Raw genomic sequence first — 23,454 nt, forward strand, 5'->3', positions numbered from 1 at the left:
GGATTAAAGGTGTGTGTGCCATCATTTTCTGGCCTCTATGTCTAATCTTGTGGCTGTTCTGATCTCTGATCCCAGATAAGTTTTATTAGGGTACACAATATATCGGGGACACAATATATCACCACAGAAAGAAGATCCCTGAAATAACCAACAGAAACCCTGTTCAGTCTGCAGCCCATTGTGAACCATGGCTTCTCAGAGGCTGAGTTTTCTGCCCACACCCAATGTCTTTGGAGGTCTGACTTAAGTGATGATGAATCTCTCATCCCTCCACCCAAGTCAAGACCAGAAATCCTCTTTTCATGGTGGGAGACTTGGGAGTATTCCTTTTCCAAGGAATATATTATACTAAGTGCCTGAGTGCACACAACATTTGTGGAATTTTCACCCCCACCCCCCCATCTCCTGCCCACATCTTGATTCTCTTGTGTGTTGCAGGATACGCACATGAATATAGCTTAAGTCCCCAGAAAAATTATAAAATGCTTGAATTTTCCAACTCTTCTCCTTAGACCCTCCAAAGGCACATATAACTCATCACCCCAGACCTGAAGGTGATGTCACCTTGAGATGCTGGGCCATCAGGTTCTATCCATCTGAGATAATCCTGACCTGGAAGAGGGATGGGGAAGACCAGACCCAGGACATGGAGCTGGTGAACACCAGGCCTGCAGGTGATGGAACCTTCCAGAAGTGGGCAGCTGTGGTGGTGCCTTCTGGAGAGGAGCAGAGATATACATGCCATGTGCAACATGAAGGGCTGCCTGAGCCCCTCACCCTGAGATGGGGTAAGGAGGGGTGAGAGCACAGAGCCTATTATCAGGAAGACAGGTGACCTTCTGGAGACCCTGAGTGGGATCAGTGCTGAGCTGGAGGTTAGGGCCCCTTAACTCTACTCTGTCTTCCCAGAGCCACCACCTCCTTGGCCCACAATTGGAATGACTGTTGGTGTGGTTCTCCTTGGAGTTGTGGTCACTGGAGCTGTAGCTGCCCTTGTGATGATGAGGAAGAAAAGTTCAGGTAGGGAAGGGATTGGTGTCTGAGGGTTTTCCATAGAGTTGAAGCCCTAGATGGAAATGTGCTCATGTCCTGTTTTGTTGCTATGAGACACACCTATGTGTGAGTGCTCACCTAACCTGGAACGCAGTGGACTAGCAGGGTTTTTGTTTTGTTTTGCTTTTTTTTTTTTTTTTTTTTTTTTTTTTTTTTTTAAGATAAGGTATCTTTACATAGCCCTGGTTGTCCTGGAACCCACTATGCAGACCAGGCTAGAATCAAGATCACCTGTCTCTGCCTCCCAAGTGCTATCATATACAGCAGTGCTAATACTTTTTAAAGTATGGGCTATGGAGGTACTCTAGAGCATCATTACCCTGGATCTCTGTCAGTCTTTTTATTTCCTCTGATTTAGTTACTCAGGTAACTTTTCCAGGAATCTACATTCATCATTGTATTTCTACCTTTTACTATCTTGTCCCAGCTCTTGAACTCTCCTTACACATTAAGGGAACACCTAGTAAGTGTACAGAAAGGAGACAGAGAGCAAGTCTCTCTGTCACTTTCCTAACATTCCTGCAGCTGGGCACCACATGGTAGTCCTCGGCTCCACCAGCTGAGTGACCACATGCTGCACCTTGACTCAGCACATGGTGATAAGGAAAAGCTGGAACTTCATAAGTGAATTTGGCTGGGGTGACATTGGCACATCCAGTTCCCATGAGCAGCAGGAAATCTGTCCCATAGAGACCAGATCCTGGGTGTCAGTGATTCCTGTGCTCAGTGGATTCTTGTAGATGTGATGTTGATGTTCTTGTCAGTTCTGTTCCTAACTATGAAGCCTCAGATTTGGTTCATGGCTTTTTCAAAAAAAAAAAAAATCACCAACCCTCCAATATCTTTATTAAATTCCTTTGTTTTTAAATGATAAGAATTTTTATTCCATTATTTATACTTAAAAATAAGAAATCAGCCTAGGGAATTTTCAGATAGCAGCCAGTCTATTCTATGTAATTGCTTCCTGTTTTTCTATATGAAGCTACACCTCATGGGAGAGAAAACAATACAAATCGGTCAACATGACAACTCAGGACTGATAATGTATATTCTCCCTTCTCTTTCTCAACCCCTCCCCAAAATGGAATGCCTATATAACACCCCTTTCCATTATGGAGGCTGTTCTTACCACTAACATCAGTGGCCATAAATCCTGTTCCAAAATTCTCAGGACTCTTTCCAGATCCCTCATTTAGATTGCTCAGTATGTAGCCCAGGACTCACACTTCCTTTTTCTGTTTCTCTGTTAACAGCATCTCACACTGGATCCCAGGCTGGTATTGGTGAAATTATTTTGGCTACTCCATGTAGTTAAAAGGATATTTATTTAATGGCATAACTCACAAATTAAGTGATAGGTAGGTTGCAGGGTCTGGGAAAGGTGTATTGCAGTCCAGTGGTGTTCTCTGGACCTCTGCTCGGTCCACCTCCAACATTCAGGGTCCTGGAACAGAGAGAGCGCTGGCCCATCCAGCTTTCAGGTCTCCAGGCACCTCCCCTGGCCTGGCCTCATAGGCGTGACAGTTGCCAGAGTCTCAATGGGGGTTGGAACTTCCAGATCCAAGCTGGAATGGCTACCCACTACAGGCTGGCTTGGGAATCACTATGTAGCTGTGATGGTTAATCTTCATTGTTAACTTGACTGGATTTAGAGTCTCCTGGGAGATTCAGTTCTGGTCACATCTGTAAGAGTGTTTCCAGAGATTAATTAAGGATGGAAAACCAACCCTGGGGCCCAAGGATAAAATGAAGAACAGGAGAAAGCCAGATGAGAGGATGCCTCCATGCTCCTTCCTGATCTACTGAAGTTGGAGGAATCCCAACCACATGCCCCTGCTGCCATTTATTCCATCACACCTTATGCTGAGATTGACTGAACCTTCTGAAATCATGAATCAGAATAAATCTTTCTTCCTTTAAGTTGCTTCTGCTGGATATTTTGTCACACAATTTTAAAAAATTTAATAATAAAAATCCGTATGGCAATGAAATACCTACAATCCTCTTTCCCTATCCTGGAGTGTTAGAATTACATATATGAACCACCATACCTGGCAGCAGGAATTATTTATGTAACGTGCCACAAGTGAGGCTGATGGAGCTAGGAGGCCCAGGAGCTCCTTGTTACATTCCTTGCAGCTCCATGATCTGAATAACAGCTGCCTCTGCACCACTTGTTATAAATACAGAGATTCTTGTGTCTTCACAGATTTCCCAAGCCTTTTGTTTTGTTTCTGTTTGTGAGGTTTGGTTCCCTTTGTTTGTTTGTTGAAACAGTCTCACTATGTAGCCTTGACTTGCCTGGAGCTAGCTGTACATGTAGACCATGCTGGCCTTGAACTCAGAGAACCTATGAGAGGAGGCATCTGTCTCTGCCCAGAGTGCTGGGATTAAAAGCCTGTGTCATCAAGTCTGACTTTTTCTGAATCTTGCTGAGATGTCCAGAGGATTCCTGTGCACAAGAAAGTCTGGGACTCCCTGGTCTACCAGCCTTCTAGACACATGCCCAGAGCTGCACAGTCTGTGTTCAAGGTGTGTTCTCTAAAGAGATCACTGAGCACTGGAGGGGCCAGGATCAGTCCTGTTCTCTTTCTCGTCTACAATTGATAATCCTTTTGATGATTTTATTCACTTCCAAGTTTTTAAATGCCACTTAAGACCACCTCCCAAAAGTTGGGTGGTGAGGGCTCACACCTTTAATCCCAGCACTCCGGAGGTAGAGCCAGGCAGATCTCTGTAAGTTCGAAGCTAGCCTGGTCTACAGAGAGCCAGCATAGATACCAAAACTACACAGAGAAACCCTGTCTCAAAAAAACAAAACAAAACAAAACAAAAGACCACCTTCTAAATAAATTTCTCCAGCCCAGACAAGTCTAATCTGCAGGTTTATCTGTCCTCTGCTAATCTGGTTGCCTTATGTGTGTTTCCTCATCTGCAAACAGCAAATCTATTCTGCTACTTGTATAGTCGTAATTTTTTGGTAGCATCTTTACTTTATTTTGTAGTCCAGATTAATCCAGTAGGAAATATTGTGATGTCCATGTTTTAAATGAATTTAAAATTCAATTTCTTTGCTCTGTTTTCTCTGCTCACGCCTTAAGGAAAAGCAGCCTGTGCCCCTTCCCTAAACTACTAAATGAATTTCCAATTGTTTCCTCCATTGTCTTGCTTAATTCCCACAAATTCATTCAGCTCTAAACCAGAATGATCCTTTGTTTGTTTGTTTGTTTATTTTTGAAACACAGTCTATGGAGCTGAACTTGTAGTCTCCTTCCCAGTTTCTGGGTTTCCAGGTGTGCATCACAACACCTGGCTCTTGGTTTTGTTGTCTTTGAATTATTTATATATTGTAGACATTAATCCTCTTTTGGATTATAACTGTTAAAGATTTCCCCCCATTTCTTAGATTATCTTTTCACTCTCTGATTGTTTCTTTGCTGGGTAGAAGCTTTTTAATTTCATGCAATACAATTTGTCAACTCTTGCTATTATTTCTTGAGCTTTTAATCCTTTCTCAAAAGACCTGGTCTATGCATATATCAAAAGGGTTTCTCTCTAGCAGAATTTAGAGTTTCATATTACATTTAAAGTCTTTGAGATTATTTTCTACAGGGTGAGAGATGAGGATGTAGTTTTCTTCCTCTACATGGGAATATCAAGTTTTCCCAATAACATTTGTTGAATAGGTTTGTCTTTTTCCTCCAATGCATGTATTAGGCATTGTGATTGAATAAAATAACTGTATGTAAGGGTTTTTTCAGTTATCAGAGGGTCAGGGAATGCCATAGTAATCACACTGTGTAACAGATCTCACACAAGGGATTTACTTGGAGGGGTTCAAAAGCCTGCCTCAGCATGAGGATGGAAGAGAGGGAAGTAGGTGGGGAGGAAGAGAGGAAGGGGGAGACAGGGATAGGGGAGGGAGGGAGAGAGAGGGGTGATGACTTGGACTTTATAGGGGGTATGGGGCATGAGCATTTGGGACCATGGCACGGTGGAAATGTGTCCCATTGTGATGACAGTGATGCTTGTGCTGAGCGTTTGAAGGCTGGGTGGGGGATGAGGGAGCACCTGGTTCTGGAATGTGGATGGTTCTTACAGTGTAGCTATAGATTACATGAGTCCTCTATTCTATTCCATTGATCTGTGTATGTCTGAGCCTGTTCCACGCCTGTTACTTCTTCTTTTTTAAAGCCATGTCTCTGTAATAGATTTTAAGATCAGGATTTTAACACTTCTAGTATTGTTCTTCCGGCTAAGAACTACTTTGACTTTTAGGAGTATTTCCTGCATCCATATAAATTTAGAATGTTTTTTAGTTCTTTAAAGAATGTCTTTGGGAATTGTACTGAATTTCTAGATTTATTTCAGGACTACAGCCATATTTGCAGTATTTTTTTTTTTTTTTTTTTTTTTTGGTTTTTCGAGACAGGGTTTCTCTGTGTAGCTTTGCGCCTTTCCTGGAACTCACTTGGTAGCCCAGACTGGCCTTGAACTCACAGAGATCCGCCTGGCTCTGCCTCCTGAGTGCTGGGATTAAAGGCGTGCGCCACCACCGCCCGGCTAATATTTGCAGTATTAATTTTGCCTATTCATGAGCATAGGAGGCTGTTCTATAGTTTTCCTTCCTTCCTTCCTTCCTTCCTTCCTTCCTTCCTTCCTTCCTTCCTTCCTTCCTTCCTTCCTTCCTTCCTTCCTTCCTTCCTTTCTTTTGTTGTTGTTGTTTGGATAGTTTTGGTTTTTGAGACAAGGTCTCACTATGTAAACCAGGCTGGCACCAAAGTTGCAGCAACCCTCATTCTTCTGCTGAGTATTGTGTTACAAATGTAAGCCATCATGCCCAGCCTTATTTAGTGTTTTAATCTTTATTGTAGATGTCTTTACTTCCTTACATATATTCCTAGATATTTAGTTGTTTAATTTTGTTTTTTAAGCAATTATGTGTGGGGTTCCTTTCCTGATATTTATCACCATGTTAGTTGTTGTTATATTGAAAAGCTGCTGGCTGTTATATAGGCTTTATATCCTGCTGCTTTTCTGAAATTATGTTCGATATCAAACATAGGATCACATCACTTACAAATAAAGATAATTTAACTTCTTGCTTTACATCTTGTGTCCATTTTCTTTTTTTCTCTTGCTTTATTGTTCTTTTTTTCATGGATGTGTTTAGCTTCTTTGGGCTGGATTTTCCCTCCTAATGCTTTCTGTAGGGCTGGGTTTGTGGACAGATATTGATTAAATCTGGTTTTATCCTGGAATATTTTGTTTACTCCGCCTATGGTGATTGAGAGTTTTGCTGGGTATAATAGTCTGGGTTGGCATCCGTGGTCTCTTAGTGTCTGCATGAGATTTGTCCATGATCTTCTAGCTTTCATAGTCTCTATTGAGTAGTCTGGTGTTTTTCTGATGGGTTTGCCTTTATATGTTACTTGGTCTTTTTCCTTTGCGGCTCTTAATATTTTTTCTTTGTTCTGTGTGTTTAGTGTTTTGATTATTATGTGGTGAGAGGACTTTTTTTTTGGATCCAGCCTATTCGGTGTTCTGTAAGCTTCTTGTATCTTCATAGGTATTTCTTTCTTTAGGTTAGGAAAGTTTTCTTCTATGATTTTGTTGAATATATTTTCTGTGCCTTTGAGTTGGTATTCTTCTCCTTCTTCTATCCCTATTATTCTTAGGTTTGGTCTTTTCATGGTGTCCCAAATTTTCTGGACATTTTGTGTTACGACTTTTTTGTCTTTAGTGTTTTCTTTGACTGACGAATCTATTTTCTCTATCGTATCTTCAGTGTCAGAGATTCTCTGTTCCATCGCTTGTATTCTGGTTGGTTATGCTTGTTTTTGTAGTTCCTGTTCGTTTAGTCAGGATATCTATTTCCAGCATTCCCTCAGCATGTGTTTTCTTTATTGTCTCAAATTCATTTTTCAGATCTTGGAATGTTTCTTTCGTCTGTTTAATTGCTTTTTCTTGGCTTGATTTGATTTCTTCCCATTTTTTGTTCGTTTTTTCTTCCATTTCTTTAAGGGAGTTTTTATTTTCTCTTTAATGGAGTTTTTCATTTCCTCTTTAAGGGAAGTTTTTATTTTCTCTTTAAGGGAGTTTTTCATTTCCTCTTTAAGGAAAGTTTTTATTTCCTCTTTGAGGGAATGTTTTATTTCTTCTTTAAGGGCCTCTATCATCTTCTTAAAGTCATTTTTAGGGTTGATTTCTTCTGTTTCTTCTGTCTTGGTATGTTCAGGTCTTGCAGGTGAAGAATCACTAAGTTCTGATGTTGCCATATAGGTCTTTATGTTGTTGCCTGTATTTTTGCACTGGCGTCTACTCATCTCTTCCTCTGTGTGCTGCAGGTGGTGTCTGTGTCTGAGAGTGCCTCTCTTGTTCTAATTTTTAGTCTTGGTTTAGTAGGGGTTCTTGGTTAAATTGGTGCTATTGGGCTATTTCTTCAGGGGCAGCTGATTTCAGTCAGTGAAGTATATACTTATGATTCTGGTGATCTGGTTTGGTGGCTGGGCAGCGCCTTCTTCTGTGTTCCCAGGTCACGTTTTGTTCATTTGTCAGCTCCTCAGCTGATCTTGTTTCTTCAGACTTCAAACTGTAGGCATCTGAATCCTCTCCCAGATAAATTTCAGCTGAATGGGGTAGTCTCACCAACACCTCCAAGTTGTTGGGTTTCACAGGATCAGCAGCTGGGCCCTGGGTTGTCCTCAGATGGAGTGTTCAGATTAGTTCTGGTTCCGACCCACGGAGATAGCTTCTTCCCCAGGTGTTGGGGTTAGAGGCATCCCTGTTCCAAGCTGCGTCTGCCTGTATGTCCCTGTCAGCTGCCGCTGGGTCTGTCTGCCTCTGCGGGCTGCCGCCGGGCCTGTATGTCTCTGCCAGCTGCCGCTGGGCCTGTATGTCTCTGCCGCTGCCGCCGCGGGCCTACCTACCTCTGCTTGTCACTGCTGCCGGGCCAGTCCACCTCTGCGGGCCACCACCAGGCCTGTATGTCTCTGCCGGCTGCTGCTGGGCCTGTATGTCCCTGTCGGCCCCTGCCACCGGGCCCGTCTACCTCTGCAGGCCGCCTCTGTGGACCTACCTGCGTCTGCTTGTCTCCGCCGCGTGGCCTGTCTACCTCTGTGGGCCTCTGCCGGGCCTGAATGTCTCTGTTGGCCCCCGCCGCCAGGCCCGTCTACCTCCGTGGGCCGCTGCCACAGGCCTACCTGTGTCTGCTTGTCTCTGCCAGGTCTGTCTACCTCTGTGGGCCACCGATGGGCCTGAATGTCTCTGCCGGCTCCCGCCAGGCCTAAATGTCCCTGTCAGCTGCTGCCGCTGGGCCATCTACCTCTGCGGGCCACCACTGGGCCTGTGTACCTCTGTGGGCCGCAGGCACAGGCCTACCTGCGTCTGCTTGTCTCTGCCGCTGGGCCTGTCTACCTCTGTGGGCCGCTGCTGGGCCTGTATGCTTTATTGTTCTTAAGACATCAAGAACTATATTAAATAGGAGTGGAGAAAATAAACACCCTTTGTCTCATCTTAATTTTAGAGGAAATACTATTTCCCCATTTAGTATAATGCTGGATAGAATTTTCTTTTCTTTTTTTTTTTTTTTTTTTTGGTTTTTCGAGACAGGGTTTCTCTGTGTAGCTTTGCGCCTTTCCTGGAGCTCACTTGAACTCACAGAGATCCGCCTGGCTCTGCCTCCCGAGTGCTGGGATTAAAGGCGTGTGCCACCAACGCCCGGCATTAGAATTTTCTTATATAGAGCATTTATTATGTTGAAATACATTACTTTTATTCCTAGTTTCTTCAGGGTTTCAGTTTATCACAAAAGATGGTGAACTTTGTCAAAGACCTTCTCTGCATACATTGAGGTGACCCTGTGATTTATGTCCTTGCATCTATGTGCCATATCACATTTATTGACCGAATATGTTGAGCCATCCTTGTATCATCTCTGGAATGATTCTGATTTGGTCATGGTATATGATATTTTAATGTGCTATTGACTTTTGATTTCAAGTATTATATTGAAAATGTTCACATCCAAGTTCATCAAAGAAATTGGCCTATGCTTGTCTGTTTTGTGTCTTTACCCAGTTTTGTTATCAGGATAATGGTCATATTATAAAATGCTTTTGGTAGTATTGTTTCCCTTTCTATTTTATGAGATGCTTTGAGATACAGTGTATGGTGGTATTTTATTTGTACTGAAATGTGATTTTAATTGTATGTTAATAAATAAAATTGCTAGGGCGTTAGAGCTATTAGAGCCATAGTGAAAGCTGGGCGGTGGTGGTTCACGCCTTTAATCCTAGTACTTGGTAGGCAGAGCTAGGTAGTTCTCTGTGTGTTCAAGGATACAGCCAGCATTGAAGACACACACCTTTAATCTCAATATCATAGAAGACCTGGAGGGCTGTACATACAGGCAGTGATGAGGCAGTCATGTGTTTGGGTTTACAACCAATGAGAAGGCAGAACAGAAAGTCTATATAAAGACAAACAGACAGGAAGTAGACCTCTTTCAGAGAGGTCTCTTGGCTGAAGAGGCTAGCTGCAGCAGGTGGGTAAGGCTCTTAGCTCTGATCTCTTGGCTTTCTTCTTTGCATTGGTTCTGTGTTTCTTATTTAATAAGATGATTGGTTACATCTACATTTGGCACCCAACGTGATAAGAATCCATTAAAAACCACTTGATTTGGCTTGGCAGCAGGTCCAGTTTCCGGCCTGGGCGGTTGGCTCCCTAGCCCGGGCCCAGGTCGGCTTGGCCTCAGGCCGGACTGATCCTAGCCCCAAGTGGTTAGCTTAAAACTGGTGCTACAAACAACTCAGGCCTGCCATGCCGAACAGGGCCCCTGCCTGTAAAACCAACACACATGGTCAGAGCTTAAGGAAGACAGAGCTAAGGCTTGACTCCACTCAAGCGGGAACACATGGCTGGATTTAAGCTCTTAGGCAGAACTTGTGGCTGTTCTTTCTTGCTCTCTCTCTCTCTCTCTCTCTCTCTCTCTCTCTCTCTCTCTCTCCTCTCTGGATTCACACCTCAGACACTAGGTGGCTGTTTTGAAATTCCCTCAGATTTCTACTGGTCTACGCAGATTTGGTAAGTCACTTAACATATCAGATATTTTAAAGGAAATTATTAAAAAGAGAAATTTTTTCCACATTAAAAAAAGTGGGTTTTATGTGTACATTGGAAAAAAAATTGGGCTTTGTTTGAAATTTTAGGCAGTCTGACAATGGAACAACTATATGAGAACATTAATGTTGATTGAATTATGCAGTTTATTACTATGCTTACCTCATTTAACTATTTAAAAAGATAGTCAATTTAAGTGCCAGGATAACAGTTTTAGAAAAACTTGTTAAACCTGTAAAAATGAATTATAGAGAAATTCAAATTCAGACAGAAGAAATTAACAATGAAGTTGTTTCAAAATTGGATCATAAGGTTACAGAAAGAAAGCCTGTTTTCACAAGTAACCCTTAATTTATCCGGTAACTGTACAGCAGTTGCCTAATCAAATGACTACACAAAATATTTGGGCTCTGATTGAAATGTTAGATTTATGAAGGTTTAAGGAGGCAATAGTATCTTATGGCATGCATTCCCCATATGTAAAGAAAATGTTAAACTCTTGGTCAACTTATAATAGGATTATACCACAGGACTGGTAGGAGCTGGTACAGCCTGTTCTGGAACCCAGTTATAGGCTCCAGTGGCTAACTTGGTTCAAAGATGAGGCTAAAAACAGAAAAACATTGGAGGGATAAAGGAATACAAGTCTGCGAGGACCAACTTATTGGAGAAGGCCAATATGCTTCAGTACAAACAAAATGTTTATATCATGTCCAAACCCTAATTTTATGTCGAACGGCAGGCTTGAATGCATGGGACAGAGTTGAGGAACAAGGGGGAAAATGAGTCGTTTACAAAGGTTATACAAGGTCCAAAAGAATCTTTCACAGATTTTTTTTTTTTTTTTTTTTTTTTTTTTTTTTTTTTTTTTTACAAAGACTGGCTTCAGCAGTAAAGAGAATGGTCCAGGATTCAGAAACTAGTCAGATAATAATTGATTCTTTGGCCTTTGAGAATGCAAATGCAGCATGCAAAAGAATAATCGGGCTGTTAAAGGCAAGATCTGCACCTTTGGAAGGTTGGATTAGAGACACGGATAATGTTGAGGCTCATGAGCATGATGATATGTGGGTAGGAGAAGTAATTTCAAAAAGTTTGAGGAATGTTAGATGTTTTTGATGTGGAAAGCAAGGACATTTGAAAAGGGACTGTAAACAGGTCATTCCTAGAAACAATGTTTCTTCAAGGAACACTAGCAGCAGAATGCCCCTTCCTTCTGGAGCATGCAGAAGGTGTGGTAAGGGAAAACATTGGACGCATAAGCTATTTTACTCTGTTTCCTGGGATAGATGATTTGTCCCTTTTCTTCAGTTGTCTCATTTATCCAGTGTTCTTCAGATTCCTTAACCTTCATTCTCCTAAAAGACAAAACCAAAAACCTTTTCCCAAGACCAATTTTCCTTTTTGGCAAGTTATTATCTGATTAAATGAAAAGGCATGTGTTACTGGTATAAGATGGTTTAAATTGGATGATCATGCTGGTTGATGAACTATCACCTCCTCTAATTAAGAGGTCTCTCTTGTTCAAATCAAACCTTTATCAGTTTTGATGGTACCCACAGCTTATCTTCTCCTGTAGAAACAAAAGCAAAACCTCGTCCCCAACATAACACATACCCTGGTTTCCATTCTGAGGTCAGCACATCCTTAAAGTATATAGGCTGATTTAATTCTGTAGTTTTTTCTATTATCCAATGTCTCTCTGCAGCTGTTGTTCCTTTCTTATTGGAATTGAGAAAATTCAAAGTTAATAGAACATTATGCAGTCTATTTCTGGGGGTTTTTGTTACCCCTTTCTGTTTATTTAGCATATCCTTTAGAGTTCTGTTTGTTCTTTCTATAACTGTTTGACCTGTAGGATTATATAGTATACCTGTCATATGCTTTATATTGTAATGAGCAAAAAAGCTGTTTCATTTACCAGAGAAATATGATGGAGCATTGTCAGTTTTGATTTGTGCAGGTATACCCATGATGACCATAACTTCTAGCAAATGAGTGATTACAGAATCAGCTTTTTCAGAACTCAAAGCAGTTGCCCATTGAAATCCTGAATAAGTATCGATGGTATGGTGTACATATTTCAATTTCCCAAATTCTGCAAAGTGAAACACGTCCTTCTGCCAGATTTCATTCTTCTGAGTACCCTTTGGGTTACATCCTGCTGGTAATGGCATTTGATTGTAGAAGGAACAAGTAGGACATCTCTTTACTATTTCTTTGGCTTATTGCCAGGTTATAGAAAAATCCTTTTTTAAACCTTTACTATTGACATGATGATTTTTATGAAATTATAAGGCCTCCAGCACATTTCCTATCAATAATTTATCAATCTCATCATTGCTTTGTGCTAGAGGGCCTGGCAGACCAGTATGGGATCGGATGTAAGTTATATATAAAGGATGACTCCTTTTCCTGATTGTATCTTGTAACTGAATAAATAGTGAAGTTAATTCTGAAGCATCAGGGATAAATTCTGCAGTCTCAATATGTAATACCACTCTTTCAGCATACTGAGAGTCAGTTACTATGTTGAGAGGTTCTGAAAAATCCATTAATACCAAAAGAATAGCATACAATTCTGATTTTTGAACTGAATTATAAAGACTTTGAACCACTTTACTTAAATTTTCTGATTTGTAACCTGCCTTTCCTTCTTTGTTGGCATCTGTATAAAATGTTCGAACTCCAGATATGGGTTTTTCCCATACAATTCGAGGCAAGATCCAATCAGCTCTCTTTATAAGATCAATTCTATCGCTTTTGGGATATTTGTTGTTAATTCCTCCCAAAAAATTACTGCAAGCTCTTTGCCAAGGTTCACTTTCTGTCCATAATTTTTCAATGTCCTCCTTAGTTAAAGGTGCGACAATTTCTGCTGGGTCTATTCCTGCTAATTGATGAAGTCTCAATTTTACATTCCAAATCAAGCCAGAGATTTTTCCACATAAGTTTTTAATTTTTTATTTGGTTTATTTGCTAAAAATATCCATTCCAATATAATATCTTCCCTCTGCATTAATATTCCAGTAGGAGAATGCCTAGAAGGTAAAATAGCCAAAATGCAATCCAGCTTTGGGTCAATATGATCCACGTGCCCTTCATGTACTTTCTTTTCTACCAAGGCCAATTCTTTCTCAGCTTCAGGTGATAATTCTCTTGGACTATTTAAGTCCTTATCACCTCCTAAGGTTATGAACAAATTAGTCAGTTCATCATTTTTTACTCCAACAATACTTCATAGATGAGAAATGTCTCCAAATAATCTTTGAAAGTCATAAAGAGTCTGTAGTCTATCTCTCTTAATTTGCACCTTTTGGGGTCTAATTTTTTGTAGCTCTATTTTATATCCTAAATAATTAATAGAATCTCCTCTTTGTATCTTTTCAGGAGCAATTTGTAATCCCCAGCAAGGCAAAATTTTCTTTACTTCTTCAAACATTATTTCTAAAGTATCTGCATTTGAGTCAGCTAGTAAAATATCATCCATATAATGATAAATTATAGATTTAGGAAATTTTTTACATATCACTTCCAATGGCTGTTGTACAAAATATTGGCACAGAGTTGGGCTATTTAACATTCCCTGTGGGAGGACCCTCCATTGAAATCTTTTAACCGGTTGAGTATTATTATAAGTAGGCACTGTGAAAGCAAATCTTTCTCTGTCTTTTTCTTGTAAGGGTATTGAAAAGAAACAGTCTTTTAAATCAATAACTATGAGAGGCCATCCTTTTGGTAACAGAGTAGGCAAAGGCATCCCAGATTGTAGAGAGCCCATTGGCTGAATTACTTTGTTAATTGCTCTAAGATCTGTTACCATTCTCCATTTACCAGATTTCTTTTTAATAACAAATACAGGAGAATTCCAAAGGCTGGTTGATTCTTTAATATGCTGAGCATTTAACTGTTCTTCTACCAGTTCTTCTAAAGCCTGAAGTTTCTCTGTTGTTAAAGGCTATTGCGGAACCCATACAGGCTTGTCTGTGAACCATTTTAAAGGTAGAGCTGTTGGTGTCTTTGGGAGATCATCAATTGTTGTGCCCTGTTCTTCTATAATATGGATGGCTGGTGACTACTCAGAATAATGCCTTCTAATATTTCTCTCAGAAACATGTGCTAGTTTATGATTTGTTTCTGAGATTGGAGGGATGTTAATCTGAGTATTCCATTGTTGCAACAAGTCTTGACCCCACAGGTTCATAGCTATGTTAGCCATATATGGTTTTAATTTTCCTCTCTGTCCTTCTGGACCTATACATTCCAGCCATCTTGCACTCTGTTTCACCCAAGATAATGTCCCAATTCCTAACAGTTGAATGTTTACCTCCTGAAGAGGCCAAGTTAAATGCCAAAATTCTGGTGCAATTACGGCAATGTCCGCACCTCTGTCTACCAGACCAGACAACAAAACACCATTTATTTTTATCATTAATTTTGGTCTCTGTTCATTAATAGAAGTTTGCCAAAAAAATTTTCTTTATGTTTTCTCCTGAATTTTCTATTCTCTCTGTGTCATCATCCTGACCAGCATAATTTATTCCAATAGGCATTTGGTTATTTAATTGCTCTGAGCAGGGTTTTCCTCTACGGCTGCAGGAAAGGTTTGAACTGGATTTGCTATGGGGGCCTGCATGAGGCCCCTCTGGGAGTTTCCCGAAGCCCAAGGCAAAGGGTTACCTTGTCTGTCCCTTGTTGATCTACATTCGTTGATCCAGTGTTTTCCCTTGCCACACCTTCTGCATACTCCAGAAGGAAGGGGCATTCTGCTGCTAGTGTTCCTTGATGAAACATTGTTTCTAGGAATTACATGTCTACAGTCCCTTTTCAAATGTCCTTGCTTTCCACATCCAAAACATCTAATGTTCCTCAAACTTTTTGAAATTGCTTCTCCTACCCATATATCATCATGCTCATGAGCCTCAACATTATCCGTGTCTCTAATCCAATCTTCCAAAGGTGTAGATCTTGCCTTTAACGGCCTGATTATTCTCTTGCATGCTGCATTTGTGTTCTCAAAAGTCAAAGATTCGATTATTATGTGACTGGCTTCTGAATTCGGGACCATTCTCTTTACTGCTGAAGTCAATCTTTGTAAAAAAAAAAAAAATCTGTGAAAGATTCTTTTGGACCTTGTATAACCTTTGTAAATGACTCATTTTCTCCCCCTGTTCCTCAACTCTGTCCCATGCATTCAAGCCTGCCGTTCGACATAAAATTAGGGTTTGGACATGATATAAACATTTTGTTTGTACTGAAGCATATTGGCCTTCTCCAATGAGTTGATCCTGGCAAACTTGTGTTCCTTTATCTCTGCATTGTTTTTCTATGTTTTTAGATTTATCCTTGAACCAAGTTAGCCACTGTAACCTCTGGCTGGGTTCCAGAACAGCTTGTGCCAGCTCCCGCTAGTCCTATGGTATAATCCTATTATAAGTTGACCAAGAGTTTAGCATTTTCTTTACATATGGGGAATGCATGCCATAAGATGCTATTGCCTCCTTAAATCTTCATAAGTCTTACATTTCAATTGGAATCCAAGTAGTTTGTCTAGTCTCTTCACCAGGTAGCTGCTCTACGGCTACCGGATAAATTAAGGGTGATTTTGTGAAAACAGGCTTTCTTTCTGTAAACTTATGATCCAATTTTGAAACAACTTCACTGTTAATATCTTTTTTCTGAATTTTAATTTCTCTATAATTCATTTTTACAGGTTTAACAGGTTTTTCTAAAACAGTTATCCTGGCACTTAAATTGACTATCTTTTTAAATAGTAAAATGAGGATAAGAAAATTTATAAACTGCAGAATTTGATCAATATTAATCTTCTCATATAGCTGTTCTATTGTCAGACTGCCTAAAATTTCAAACAAAGCCCAATTTTTTCCAATATACACATAAAACCCATTTTTTTAAATGTGGAAAAAAATTCTCTTTTAAATAGTTTCCTTTTAAATATTTGATATCTTATCTGACTTACCAAGTCTGCGTAGACCAGTAGAAATCCGAGGGAATTTCAAAACAGCCACCTAGTGTCTGAGGTGTGAATCCAGAGAGAGAGAGCACAAGAAAACGTAGCCACAAGTTTTGGCTAAGAGCTTAAATCCAGCCACATGTTCCCGCTTGAGCCAAGTGAATCCTTGGCTCTGTCTTCCTTAAGCTCTGACCACGTGTGTTGGCTTTACAGGCAGGGGCCCTGTTCGGCATGGCAGGCCTGAGTTGTTTGTAGCACCAGCTTTAAGCAAGTAGCTCCAACTGCGTGTAACCACTTAGGGCTACAGTCAGTCCAGCCTGAGACCAAGCCGACCTGGGCCGGAGCTATGGAGCCTCCCCCCCCCCCCCAGGCTCGAAACTGGACCTGCTTCCTAGCCAAGCCTAGCCATTTTTTTTTAAAAAAAAGATTTATTTATTTATTTATTATGTACACAGAAGAGGGCGCCAGATCTCACTACAGATGGTTGTGAGCCACCATGTGGGCGCTGGGAATTGAACTCAGGACCTCTGGAAGAACAGTCAGTGCTCTTAACCTCTGAGCCATCTCTCCAGCCCCCAAGCCTAGCCATTTTTAATGGATTCTTGTCACATTGGGTGCCAAATGTAGATGTAACCAATTTTCTTATTAAATAAGAAACACAGAACCAATGCAAAGAAGAAAGCCAAGAGATCAGATTTAAGAGCCTTACCTGTCTGCTGCAGCTAGCCTCTTCAGCAAAATAGACCTACTTCCTGTGTTTTTGTCTTTATATAGACTTTCTGTTCTGCCTTCTCATTGGTTGTAAACCCAACTACATAACTGCCTCATCACTGCCTGTGTGTACAAACCTCTAGGTCTTCTATGGTTGGTATTGAGATTAAAGGCATGTGTCTCCAATGCTGGTTGTATCCTTGAACACACCTAGCTCTGCCTACCAAGTGCTGGAATTAAAGGCTTGCACCACCTCTGCCCAGCTTTCACTATGGCTCTAATAGCTCTTACCCCCAGGCAACTTTATTTATTAACATACAAATAAGATCACATTTCAATACAAATAAAATATCACCCTATATATAAGCCCAGAACAGTGTAGTTGACTGAGATGCTCTATGTCTAAGTATTTTAAGTAGCTGCACAAGTCTTTGAAAATTACTCTGTGTAATAAACAGAAAGACAAAATCCCTGAGTTTCCTCTCACAGATAGAATCTTTGCAGAGATGAAGCATAGCTCTTTTATTTCTTGAGTTGTGTTGTTGTTGTCCTTGTTGTTTATAACAGGTCTGGTGTAGCTAGGCTTACTCTGAATTCATTGTATATTCAAAGATGACATTTTGTAATCTGATTATTCTGTCTCATTAGCCAGCCCCCAAATAACTATACAGAGACTTATTATTAATTATATAAGCTGACTTAGGCTTATTGCTATCTAGCTCTTACAGCTTAAATTAATCAATTTTTACCAATACATTTTGTCTTGTGGCTTTATTAACTTTATACTGCCCATGTTGCTTCCCCTCCATCTGGCTGGAGACTCCCTGAGTCTCCCCCTTCTTCTCAGCATCTTCTTTGCTTTGGGGAAGGTACCATTCACCATGACAGAGAAAGCATGGTTGAGTTCAGAACAGCTGGAGCATGTGGCTGGGATGTGTTGTGTCTCAGAGGATAATGAAACAGAGAGTGGGATGCTGCTTCTCATCTGGCTTTCTCCTTTCCCCAGATCAAAGGATGGTACCATCTACACTCAGGGTGGGTCTTCCCACCTCAGTTACTCCTCACAAGAAAGATCCTCACAGACACCCAGAACTGCATCTCCCAAGGGATTCTAAATCCAGTCAAGCTGACAAGAATAACCATCACAGCTACATAGTGGGTTCAAAGCGAGCATGGGAGAAGAGGGGGATCTGGCCACAGCAGTGCATGCCTTTATTCAGGAGTCAGATGCAGGTGAATTTCTGTGAGTCCCAGGAGAGTCAGAGCTATATAGTAAGACCCTACCTTGATAAAGAAAACAAAACAAAAAATAAAAGGGCAGGGAGTATGTCTTGGGCTCCATGATTAGTAATCTAAATGATGGATCTAGAAAGAGGCCTGAGTATTTTTGAACAAGATTTGTGACCACTGATTGTAGTAGGAGTAGAGTAAATATGTAGCAGGAATCTTAAAAGTTCTTATTAATAAAATCAAACCCGAGGCGAGTTATTGGGGTCCATGCTGGTAGATCAGAGAGACAGAACAAGCCACAGCTATCTCACCTTGCCAATTCCTCAGCTGGTCCTGTTTCCTCAGACTGGAAGCTTCTGTGTCCTCATCCCAATAGCTCTCAGCTGAACTGTGTTGCTCCAAAGCCTGAATGCTTAACCAGCCAAAATCTTCTAGTTTCTGGTCCTCACACCTTATATATCTTTTTGCTTTCTACCACCACTCCCTGGGATTAAAGGCTGGCTTTTTGGGATTAAAGGCGTGTCACCATGCTTGGCTATTTCCAATGTGGCCTTGAACTCACAGAGATCCAGAGGGATTTCTATCTCTGGAATGCTAGGATTAAAGGTGTGAGTGCCACCATTTTCTAGCCTTTGTATCTAGTGGCTGTCTGTTCTCTGACCCCAGATAAATTTATTAGAGAACACAATATTTTGGGGAACACAATACCACCACATAAATATAATGGGGAAAGGTCATCTATGGGCATATATGGTTTTTAAAATGTATGTGTTTGTTTGTTTTTGTCTGAAAAAGGAAGGGCAAATATCATTAGTTTTGAGTTGTGATGCTGAGGAAAACATACTGTTTTCTCTTCCATTGGGTTTAGCTTCAGATGAAAGATACTGCAAGTAATTTACACAAGGGAGTTCCCCGAATGGTTTCTATCTAAAAATTTCCTAGACTGATTTCTCCTTGCTGCAAATGATGTGATGGGGAAGGGAATCTCAGTTTACCAAGGAGGAGTAACTGTATAATTGGATATAACATGACACAAGATGATGAGAGAATTTGTCATAGGCCTTGTTGACAGTGGCCTACTGACATACAGATGCTGTGTCTTATGGAGTTACAAGGAATCAATCATGAAGAACATCAGAGTGAATGTAGATTCTAGTGTAAGTAAGAGGCTTTGTCAATTAGGGTGGTGTGGTGGTTTGAATAAAAATTGTAGCAGGAATCTTAAAAGTTCTTATTAATAAAATCAAACCCGAGACCAGTTATTGGGGTGAATACTGGAAGGTCAGAGAGACAGAATAAGCCACAGCTATCTCACCTCACCAGTTACTCAGATGGTCCTGTTTCCTCAGACTGGAAACCTCTGAGTCCTCATCCAGAATGAATCCCAGCTGAACTGTGCTGCTTCAAAGCCTGAAAGCTTAACCAGCCAAATGCTTAACCAGCCATATGCTTAACCAGCCAAATGCTTCTAGTTTCTGGTCCTCACGCCTTATATACCTTTCTGCTTTCTACCATCACTCCCTAGGATTAAAGGCTTGCTTCCTGGGACTAAAGGCGAGAGTCACCATGCCTGGCTGTTTCCAATGTGGCCCTGAACTCACAGAGATCCCAGATGGATTTCTGCCTCTGGAATGCTAGGATTAAAGGCGTGTGCTATCACTGCCTAACTAGTGGCTTTTCTGTTCTCTGACCCCTGATAAGTTTATTAAGGTACACAATATTTGGGGGAACACAATGCCACCATATTTCCTTTCTTTTTGTCTAAAATTAAAGATAGCTTATAACTAATACAAGAAAAACTATCCAATATACAATATATACAGCCAAAAATTATATTAATGATGTCTAGTCCATTAACATTTGATAGATTCAGATAAAAACTCCATTGTATCATATTAACAATGTCCAGTCCAGTAACAAAAAATGGCCTCCATAGGGCCAGAGGGAGTGTGTGGCCTATTAGGAGGTGTGGCCTTGTTGGAGTAGATGTGGCCTGGCTGGAGGAAGTGTGTCACTGTGGGGGCAGGCTTTGAGGTCTCAGACACTCAAGAAAGGCCTAGTGGCTCAGTCTTTTCCTGCTGCCTGTGGGTCAAAATATAGAACTCTCGGCTCACATCTGCCTTCATGCAACCATGATTTCTGTCATGAAGATAATGGACTAAACCTCTAGAACTGTAAGCCAGCCCCAAATAAATGTTTTCCTTTTGAAGAGTTGCCTGGTTTCATGGTGTATGTTCACAGCAATAGAAACCCTAACTAAAGCAGGTGGCAGCTGATACCACTGCACTGGAGCATTGGGTTTTGCCTGTTATTAGAAGGTCCAATCAGCACGAAACATGCACTGGATGGATCTGAGAGACAAAGGGCTGCTTGACTTCTGAAGTCTAGAGCTTGGTGAAACTTCTGTGAGATATCATTCTCTTTAGAGAGTTTGGAATCTAGATAGAATTTCATGAAGGAAAGAAAGTAGGAAATATGGGATTGAAGGGATGGCTCCATAGTTAAGAGTGCATGCTACTTTTACAGAAGCCCAGAATTCTGTTCACAGCCCCCACATGGTATCCATTTCCAGGGATCTAACTCCTCTGGACTCCAAGGACACCTGCACTCATGTTCATATACCCCCACAAAGAATAACACATGACTAAAAATAAAAATGAATATATTTTTTTTTTAAAGAATGAAGTAGGAAGTTTGAGGTTAGGTCTGAAATTATTGAACAGAAGCACTTCCTTATTACATTATTCAGTGACATTAAACATATTTGCTTGTGATTCAGAAACTAAAAAGGCCTGGTGAATATTAACTGGTCCTGATAAAGGTGGTGGTTTTTTTTTTTTTTTTTTTTTTTTAAATAGCCCTGGCTATCCTCAAACTCACTATGTAGACCATGCAGACCTGCCTCTGACTCCTGCTTTCTGGGATTAAAGGAATGGGCCACCACACCGACAAGAAACAGGACTGTTCTTAACCTCTGAGCCATCCCACCAGCCCACCTGTGCACTTTTAATGTTTAAAGCTGAGCATCTTTTCTTTCCCTTCCAGTGAAAAGAAAAAATTCCAATGGAGAATGTCAGTTCCAAATAAATCCCTGTGAGTTCTGCTGAGTCTCCCATTGAGGAACAGGGGCTCAAGTCATCATTATGAGAGAATTTTATTTGAAAAGTGTCATCTTAAACTGAAAGGATAGCTGTTAAACATCACAATTAAACATGTTGAAGGAGAAGCCATGTTGTCACAAAACATCTGTTTAACCCATGCAGACATCTCAGTTCCATCCTTTGCTGACCTTCTATGCTCTCCTTTAAAATTTTTTTTATTTAAACAAGAGAAAGTAAACAGATTCGTTTTGGTAAATGCTAACTGTTTATATTCACATAGAGACAATGTAATCTCCGAGCATGCTATGCAGAAAGTAGGGAAAAAGCTAGAATTCCATGCACTACTTTACAGGGGCAGAGCAACCTTCCAGCATCCAGCATATTGAAAGGAATGGAAGGGTTTTCTTCCCCACACAGAGCACAGTGGAGGTATTGATTCCACAATGGAACAAGTAGGGGAAAATGAACGTAGAACAGAAAGGTGGAATCATTTTCCCTTTAATTTTGCTCAAGGTATTTTTTTTTTTTAAAAAATAAGTTGAAAACCATTGTCTTGAGGAAAGGAATCTCAAAAATAGCCAAGTGAACACAAGAGAGACAGGGGAGAAATAACTACAACTCACTCCCAGAGATTGGAGAAAATAAAAAAATTAAAAGAAAATTTTTTTAAAGATTGGAATCTATTGGTGTTTTTTTGTATTTTCCACCTCCGTCATCCTCCTCTCCTCTGTCTTCATCATCACCTTCATCCTCTTCACCTTCATCCTCATCCCCTTCTTCAATATCTTCCCATCCTCCTCTTTTTCTCTTCCTCCTTTCCATTCTCCTTCTTCATCTGTCCTCTGTTTTCTAAGCTACTGATTATGAGGGAAGGGGTCCTCCTAACATCTAACTAGCTACATAGCAGTCTGGCACATAAGGACAGAAAAAGGCTCAGTAGAGACAGATGGTCATAATTTCTCTAACCAGAGAGAGGAAAAAGTCACCACTGTCATTAAAACTTCCAGTTCCTAATCTGCTTTAGCTGTGAGTATTTTTGCAGTATAATTGAGATTGTTTTCCCACATGGCATATACTGATGTTTAGGGGATATGTCCTCTCATGAAGGCAAGTCAGTCACTCTTCCACTGACCTACTTTTTATGACACCTGTATGAAACCAAACTCTGTGGTGCACACAATGAGAAGAACTAGACTCTTGGTTAGTTTTGCTTTTGTATCAGGCATAGTGTCTCACACCTCTAATCTCAGTATTGAGGAGCCTGAGGCAGGAAGACTGTGGGGAGTTTCAGGCCAGCTGCACTACACAGGAAGAAACTGGAGCAGGAGTTTGTAACTCTGCAGAGTGCTTGCCTGGCACAGAGGACATAGGCTTGATCATCATCCCATAAACTCCATGTGGTGGTGCACACTCAGCCATCAAGAAGAGTAAGCAGGGCCTATGGAAATGAATCAGTAGTTAAGAGCACTTTTAGAGGACCTGAGTTTAGTTCCCACACTCATCTTGTGTGGCTCAATCATCCTAGGAGATCTGAGGACCCAAGATTCTGACCATCAAGGGCACTTGCAGAGATGTGAACATACCCATAAAGACATAGACATACACACACACACACACACACACACACACACACACACACACGTAGATGTAACCAACCATCTTATTAAATAAGAAACATGGAACCAATGCAAAGAAGAAAGCCAAGAGGTCAGAGCTAAGAGCTAAAACCTTACCCTTCCTCCTGCAGTGGTCCTACCTCTCCGAACCAGAGATACTTCCTGTGTGTCTGTCTTTTTATAGTGTTTCTGTTCTGCCTTCTCATTGGTTGTAAACCCAACCACATGACTACCTCGTCACGGCCTGTCTGTATAGATCTCCAGGTTTTCTATGATTGGTATTGAGATTAAAGGCATGTGTATCCAATACTGGCTGTATCCCTGAACACACAGAGACTTACCTAGCTCTGCCTACCAAGTACTGGGATTACAAACGTACACCACCACTGCCCTGTTTTCCTATGGCTGGCTCATAGCTCTGACCCCTGGGCAACTTTATTTATTAACATACAAATAGCATTTTAATACAAATAAAATATTACCATACACACAGATACACACACACACACACACACACACACACACACACACACACACACACTAAAAAGTCAATAAATCTTTAAGATGCATTAAAAAAAATAGAAGCAGGAGAATCAGAAGTTCAAGGTTGTTATAGAATAATCTTTTTGTACTCTGTGAAGATTTGTTC

The 23,454-nt window shown here is 40.7% G+C and overlaps 1 protein-coding gene across 1 annotated transcript in view; it reads left to right on the forward strand.

Moving 5' to 3' along the window:
• The window catches only part of LOC102904415 (patr class I histocompatibility antigen, A-126 alpha chain-like), a 30,786-nt gene that overhangs the window by 1,689 nt on the left and 5,643 nt on the right, over positions 1-23,454 (forward strand). The window contains exon 4 of the mRNA XM_076558050.1: positions 513-554. Coding sequence (XP_076414165.1) covers positions 513-554 — 42 coding nt within the window. The remainder of the gene's footprint in view (positions 1-512; positions 555-23,454) is intronic.

Source organism: Peromyscus maniculatus, chromosome 21 (genome assembly GCF_049852395.1).
Source record: "Peromyscus maniculatus bairdii isolate BWxNUB_F1_BW_parent chromosome 21, HU_Pman_BW_mat_3.1, whole genome shotgun sequence".
Classification (NCBI taxonomy): Eukaryota; Metazoa; Chordata; class Mammalia; order Rodentia; family Cricetidae; genus Peromyscus; species Peromyscus maniculatus.